At 37.0% G+C, this 7,353-nt stretch overlaps 2 protein-coding genes and 1 non-coding gene across 3 annotated transcripts; 2 read left to right on the plus strand and 1 right to left on the minus strand.

Annotated features, from left to right (window-relative positions):
* Window positions 1-857: 857 nt before the first annotated feature.
* TRNAR-CCU lies at window positions 858-930 on the minus strand. Its single transcript has one exon. It is a non-coding gene; the product is annotated as a tRNA-Arg (tRNA).
* A 693-nt stretch (window positions 931-1,623) lies between these two features.
* Window positions 1,624-5,051, plus strand: LOC122024461. Its single transcript, XM_042583101.1, has 3 exons — window positions 1,624-1,827; window positions 1,937-2,278; window positions 4,032-5,051. Exons 1-3 carry the CDS (start codon window positions 1,714-1,716, stop codon window positions 4,818-4,820), a joined length of 1,245 nt encoding a protein of 414 aa, XP_042439035.1. The 5' UTR covers window positions 1,624-1,713; the 3' UTR covers window positions 4,821-5,051.
* Window positions 5,052-5,567: 516 nt separating this feature from the next.
* On the plus strand, window positions 5,568-7,037 carry LOC122024471 (E3 ubiquitin-protein ligase RNF5-like). Its single transcript, XM_042583110.1, has 2 exons — window positions 5,568-5,696; window positions 6,123-7,037. Exon 2 carries the CDS (start codon window positions 6,145-6,147, stop codon window positions 6,832-6,834), a length of 690 nt encoding a protein of 229 aa, XP_042439044.1. The 5' UTR covers window positions 5,568-5,696; window positions 6,123-6,144; the 3' UTR covers window positions 6,835-7,037.
* The last annotated feature ends 316 nt before the right edge of the window (window positions 7,038-7,353 follow it).

Raw genomic sequence — 7,353 nt, forward strand, 5'->3', positions numbered from 1 at the left:
TTGGGGTTTAAATAATTTTGACCATAAATTTTTTTTTTAATATAATAGTGTAGATCTTAATTTCTAAATCCTAAATCTTAAACTCTCAATTCATCATAAATAAATTGTAGTAGCTATTAGATATCTTCTATATATTATAGTAACTTTTGGATGGGATTCTAATCATGACGTCTTTACTAGTTATCGAAGTGTCTTGTCATTTGCATCGTGTCTCATGATCCAATTATACTGGACTAGTGACTGCTCAATTTTTTTTGGGTAATTTAGATATCTTGTTTTTTAAACGGATTAATCCTAGAGATGATCAATTTGATTATACATAAATTTTTTATCAGCTACCCTAATAAATTAGGAAGTGCTCGTGGAGACTAATTCAAGCAACAGATTTTATAAGTTTGTCAAAAATCCTTACAATGTCCTAAAATTAAGATTTAAATTTTAGATATCTGAATAATTGTTTGAAGGCCTAACCCCTGCATCATAGTCTAGGGGTGTTTAAGAGGTTAAAATTTTTCAACTAATTAAACCCTAAAACAAGTTGGGTTAGGAGAGGACATATGATAAAGCTTAGCCTATTCACAAACATGATTTCGTTGTGTTTTGGGCGAACAAGAGATTTGGATAAAATCATTTCACGAAAGATTAACAATTGTTTAACAATTTATTAATAATTTTTTTGACAAAAATTAAATAGTTGCAAAAATCAAATTAATTAAGTATTTTAAAAAATGGACAATAAAAAGTTATATTAAAGGCCACATTGCTAATAGAAAAAAACCGCTACGTGTGGTTTTTAGTTCATTCCACATTCCATAAAAGAAATAAAAAAAAACGCGTCAGGTATGGGTTCGAGAACTCGCGCCAGGTAGGGGTCGAACCTACGACTTTCTGCTTAGGAAACAGACGCTCTATCCACTGAGCTACAGGCACTTCGTTTATTGTTATGAATTTTTTTATTTATATTTAGTATAAATATTTAATTATTATATGATAAATCTTGGAAAATATCAAGTAGTAAAATTTCGTGAGTACGATAATGGAAGAGATCCACCCATGATTATGTATGGACATCAAATATTTTTAGGATTAAAATTTAGATGATATTTGGTTAAATAATAGAAATAATTATGGATATAGATTTGATAGGAAGGTAGAATGAGAATGTGAATGAAACTCATCTAATTATATGAATTTGATTGATTTCTATAAATTTAGAAATCATTCTTAAATTCACAATCCAAATATTATTTTTTATTATCATTCTATTTTTTCATTTTCAAATTCATCAATCAAATATCCCCTTTATATATTTGAACATATCTTCCTTCATATTTTGACCATCTACCTTATTAATTAATAATTATTCATAATTTACTTCCTATGCTGGTCTAGAAATAAATTGAAAGAATAAAAGAATCATAATTTCTTATTACAGGTAATGAACACCAGACAATTGCATCATTTTCTTTATAGCTTAATTTTTGAAGAACAACTATTTATAATTCTTGGGTGTTATTCGGGCCCACATGTCCTTAAATTAAAACTCTGTGTATTTTTCCGTGTATTAAAGCATGAGTATTTAACAAACCGATGTTCCAGAAACATCCCCGCCCACTTTTGACGCTTCCCGAACATTCCTTTCTTTTTAATTCAAATCTAAATTTCGACTCTATTTTTCCTCGGAGAAAGGAAGCAGCAACTCTCCTCTCGATCATGGCAATTGGTTCCAGATTGCACACATGTGTGATCTTCCTTCTCGTCGTTGGAGTCGAGAATGCTGCTATCTCGTCGGAAACCTTCGCTTCAGCTGCACCGAAGGCGATCTCGGTAACCGATCCCCGTTGCTTGCGACAATTTGACATTTTTATCCTGAATGTGGCTTTCGTTTTGAGCATGCTACAATCCTGATAAGTTTTTTCGCCGGATGTGGGTATAGGAATTGAGGGATGCCGTCGTGAAGGGGTTAGGGTTCCACTCTGAGGGCCTCAAGGTGTCCGGGTTCGACCCGAGGGACGCATTGGTGGGCCAGGCTGTGGCGTATGAATTTGACATCGAGGTGGAGAATCGAGTGATTCCGATGAAGTTGTTGGAGGATGTGAGCCGTTGGGATTTCGTCGACCTCTCAATCTTCAAGGCGGCGTCTGAGGAGGAGACAGGGTTGGCTGAGGTCGGGAGGAAGCCGGGTGCTGGGGTTTCGCCAGCGTTACTACCGTTTCAGATTTCTGGCCCGATGGAGCTGTGGATTCAAGATGGGGACGACATGAGGCTCTCCTTGCCGGTAATTGAGTTTCCTGTTTCCTTACAATAAATCTCGTACAAATTTTTCGTTTCATTTTGTTCGTGATAACATCTGTTTTAGTAGCAAGAATTTTACCCTAAAAATTACTTTTTTTTAGTATTTCTTTGCAATATTGGATATAGAATGATGCAATATGAACATAAATCGCATTTAGACAGTTCTTTGGGTCATAAGCTTACATGATTCTAAGTGATACTACAAGAATAGCTTGGTGAATCTATCCACTTTTAGCGTATATCATGACATAATAGTAACCTATAACTCAGCATCCTGATTACCAGCTTAGTTATGTTCCCTGGAACAATGGTGGCATTTAAACGAAGGAGGGGTTTGAATTTAATTTAAAAAATTATATATTATTATAAAAAATATAATAAAAGAATCATTACAATACATTATTTGAACAAAAAAACTATATAGATGAAAAGAAAAAATAACAGAATTCTTACCCACTTTTCTAAGGATTGAAAAAATAAGAAAACAAAAACGGCTCTTGTTGGAGTGGAAGAAGGACTAGGATTGTTGAAAATAATAAAAGAATGGAAAGAAGGAGTGGAAGAAGGACTAGGATTGTTGTTGGAGAAAGAGAAGAGAAAAACATCTAAGATGCGGTTGGGAAGAAAAAACAGAGAGAAGGAAGGAGAAGATAGAAGTCGACACGTGGAGGCTTGCGTGTGAGACGGTGAGAGCGAGGCTGCGTATGAGAGAATACGTTTTTTAAAAAAATTTCTTAACTTGTTTTAAATCGATTGAACCAATTTAATCAAATTAAACTTGGTTCAATAATAACTTTGTCAAATCAACTTCGGTTTAGATCAACATACTCCTTATCTTCGCATCTATCCGATGGATTTTTTTTACCCCAATCAGATTTTAAATTAGCATTTTCACTTCGTGTCAATTCAATTATTTATTTATTTATTTATTAAGTTCGGTATTTACTTAATAGTTAAGAATAAAATAGCTATGATTTTTTTAAAAAATTTAGATAATTTTAATGAACGATATCAGAATTCAATATCATATTATTTAATAATTATTTGCTAATTTAAAATCTTAATAATTTGCTTTCTCACATAGATGGAGTCACGTAAGGGCTGGGCTATAGCCCAGGATAGCCCTTACGTGGTTCTGTCGTTGTATGTTGCTTAACAATCTCAGCAAATATACCTTGTTGAAACTTATGAGAATTGTATGTATTTGCCATGACTATCTCGTATTAGTTTAGTTGTTGTTTATGGTGCCGGATTGATACACATTACAAGCTTAGGGTAAGCTATGACTTTGTGAATCTTGATTGGAGTTAAAAACTCAACATGTTATTTATATTTGTGATTTATAGGTTTTTTTGAATACTGAATGCATGATAATATATATTGTTTGTCTGGTCTGAATTTTAGGACACAACAACATGCCTTGTGATTTAGGTTAATACATACTACAAGTTCAGCGTAACCTACAGCTCTGTGAAACATGAATGGAACTAATTTTTACCATGTCATTATTCATCTCTCTGATGTTTCTGAAATTATGAATATGTGACACTAATAAATACCACACGGCAACTTGCATTTTGTTTTAGGCATGTTTTTGTGTGGTTTCTTAGTTATTGAATGATGACTTAAACTAAAGGTCCTGATTACTCAATGCAATTTGTTGTTTCTTATCATCTAAAAAACATTTTCAATATATATGCCCATGTGTTTTTGAAATGCTTTTTCACCTTGCGCAGCATGATGTTGAAGCTGGTGCATTGAAGAAGGTCATTCTATCTGATGGTGCGGTGGTGACGGTGAAGGGTGCCAAGTCCATTAGTCTTCGTCACCCAATCGATATCCCTCTCCCCCTCAACCGCAGCCACCCGAAAAACCTTCGCGTGGCGTCTGGCCTGTTGAACATTGCAAAAGCCCTTCGCGATGCCTCACGCACCAATGAGAAACCCCTTCTCTCGCTCCGCATTGTTGGTCCAACCTCACTGACTTCATCTCCTTCAACATATCCCAATGACAAGCTGAAGCTGAAGCGTCTAGCACCTGGACTCATTGAACTTTCTTCTCGAACTGCCCCTGTACCATCTGATGAAATGGAAGGATCTCACACGACCACATTGTGGCCCTTAACTTCGCTTAATGGTTCAGACCCAAACCTTGCTGGATTTGAGGAATTATTGGCATCGGTATTGGGGAAGAAGGGATCAGAAGAAGGTTCTTTTCGGCTTGTTAAGGCACAAGTATCTGCTCAAACCTATATGAAGATGGGATTCACGGTAGAGAAGGATCTCATCGGCGGAGAGGTGGATTGGTCGATGTTCCCTACATGGAAAACAAAACCAGAGAAGTCGATCATGCACTTCGAGGTGTTGGCTAGGGTGGAAGACAGCGGAAGAGTAGTCCCGGAGAGGATTGCTGAAATCCAACCATTTGAAACACAAGAGACAGCTATCAGTAGCTTCTTGACTGGAAATGTGTCCATGTCCAAGGTTGAAATTGTTCATCCACCACCTAATTACTTCACTCTCTAAGTGAGCAATCTGCAACCAGAAGCTTGTTGACTGGAAGGCTCAAGCTGATCATCCACCATGCATTACTGTGTGAGCAATCTGCAATCTGCTGATGTATACATTCAGTGAAGTAAAGAGGAAAAATAAGAAATTTGTCTATCATTGTATTTGGATTTGCAGTTTGCCTTTTATTTTAAAAGACAAGCTGTTATGATTTTGTTTTAAATGACAACAATTATTGAAATTCGAATTTCTTATTTGTTCTTTGAAATATTTTATCATGTGTATTACACTCGTGGAGTTGTGTTTATACATTGATTATCCAATAAGTAGCTCTACAATTTCAGTACATATTATATTCACTTAACTCTCCCTATCATTATCTTATAATCTGACCTTTTATCAAGATAATCTAAATCTTTAATAATTAATTTTGGTGAAGTATAGAATAAAATTATGTTAATATTATTTTTTTTAATCCCGCGAGCGAAAGTCTTCTATAAATACGTCGCGTTTATGTGTTATATTACACGTACAAATGCACAGCCTTCATGTGTTATATTACAGATGCAAATGTGTGATAGTTAGTTAAATAAAAATAAAATAAAATCAGTTTTTAAATTTTGGGGGTCATAGAACAGGTAGAGAGTAGAGTACCGGTGTGAAATCATAATCCTAACCCAAAAAAAATTAACTTAACGGGTTTAAATCCGACCCGTTGGAAAATAGGATCCGGTAATTTCACGAAGATAGAAAGCACCTGGAAGATTCGTCCCCATTTTATAACGGAGATCGCGTTCTGCCTCCCCTAATTACAAATCTATCTTCTCTTCATTTCCTTCCTCGATTTACAGAAGTTCGAAGATTCTCGTCGTCTCTCCGAAGCCTCGGTTTCAGGTACTCATCGGCCTCCCTCTTGTTACCGATTAGGTTGGTTTTCGTTTGCGATTTTGTGCCTGGTTCTTGGTCGGTCAAAGTCCCGTCTTGGCCTTCTTTTGCATTCCTGATCCTTTTGTGTTGTTTTTGATTTAATCTTAGAACATAGGAGATACAAGTATAATCATCGTGGAATTTTGGTTTGGTAAAAGTGACTCGTTGGATTTTGATTCCATGTTCGTGAATTTTTTCTAGGGTTTGGTTGTTCGATGGTCCAATTGTTTGATCCCAACATTAGGCTTTGATTCATGCGAAATCGGTTGATTTTCTCAATCTAATGTTTAATGATCCGATCATTTAAAGGAATAATTAGTACTATAAATTTCATATCTGCGGTTATGTTGTTTCCTTCTCTTTGATTGTTTGTTTTTCTTCTCCTTTTGCAAGTTTCGGTTTTGTGGCTTCGTTGATGGGAAGTGGAATTGGGGAGTCGCCTTCGTCCAGCAGGGATCCGCAAAACTCTGCTTTCAGCGGGAACAATGGCAATAGTGATGCAGGTAACTTTGAATGCAACATATGCTTCGAACTGGCCCAGGACCCGGTGGTGACCCTGTGTGGTCACCTCTTCTGCTGGCCCTGCCTTTACAAATGGCTCCATGGTCATGCTCAATCTTCTGAATGCCCTGTCTGCAAGGCCATTGTTGAAGAAGAGAAGTTGGTTCCCCTCTATGGCCGGGGGAAGAATTCTATGGACCCACGGTCTAAAACAACTCCTGGTGTGAACATTCCTCACCGCCCTGCTGGGCAGAGGCCAGCAACGGCACCCCCTCCTGACCCAAACAACTTCCATCAGGGCAATCCTTGGTTCATGGGCGGAACTCCAGTTGCCAACACTAGGTTTGGGAACTACACATTCTCTGCTGCTATTGGGGGCTTGTTCCCACTTCTTAGCTTTCAAGTTCATGGGTTCCCTGCTGCAACTGCCACTTATGGCCCTGGTAATGGTTTCCCCTACGGGTATGGTCATGCATTCCATGGGGGGCATCATGCTCATGGATTTCCCCGAGAAGTTCACAATGGCCAACAAGCTGATGTCTATCTGAAGGCATTGTTATTTCTTGTTGGTGCTCTGGTAATTGCTAGCCTTGTTTGGTTTTAGCCAGTTTGTTATCTGAAGTACTGTCATTATTGGCTTGCTACCATGAATCACAATGCTGTAAGTGTTAGTTTTTAGGTTGGTCGTCAATAAAATGACCCATTGAATGTGACAAATCGCAACATTTAGGGGTTTGGTGATCTCAATAAAATTCTGGACACATGCTTAGATTTAATTGTTGAAAATAAGAAAGTTTCAGAGATGTCTTAGTACTTTTCCTACTACTGGGCAACCTTGGCTTTTTCTGCTTCTCTATGGGTATGATCATGGATATTACCCACTGAAAATGTTAAGAAAATTTCATGGATTTCCCCATGAAGTTCACAATGGACAACAAGCTGATGTGTCTATCTGAAGACAATACTTCTTGCTACCAGTCTAATTAGGTTTTAGGCAGTTTGTAGTCCTTATCTTGATAAAAAGGCTACACACATTGAAGTAAACCCATTGTTGCCATGTTATCATGATTATTCACAGTGCTGTTAGTGTTCTTTTTTGGTCGGATTGCCAGTAACATGGTCC

Source organism: Zingiber officinale, chromosome 1A, assembly GCF_018446385.1.
Source record: "Zingiber officinale cultivar Zhangliang chromosome 1A, Zo_v1.1, whole genome shotgun sequence".
Classification (NCBI taxonomy): domain Eukaryota; kingdom Viridiplantae; phylum Streptophyta; class Magnoliopsida; order Zingiberales; family Zingiberaceae; genus Zingiber; species Zingiber officinale.

Excerpts from the sequence above, each read along its gene's own strand:
- LOC122024471 (XM_042583110.1), top strand. The coding sequence starts at position 6,145 with ATGGGAAGTGGAATTGGGGAGTCGCCTTCGTCCAGCAGGGATCCGCAA.
- LOC122024461 (XM_042583101.1), top strand. The coding sequence starts at position 1,714 with ATGGCAATTGGTTCCAGATTGCACACATGTGTGATCTTCCTTCTCGTC. Across the intron at positions 1,828-1,936 it reads CTGCACCGAAGGCGATCTCG|GAATTGAGGGATGCCGTCGT; the intron begins GTAACCGATCCC and ends ATGTGGGTATAG. Across the intron at positions 2,279-4,031 it reads ACATGAGGCTCTCCTTGCCG|CATGATGTTGAAGCTGGTGC; the intron begins GTAATTGAGTTT and ends CACCTTGCGCAG.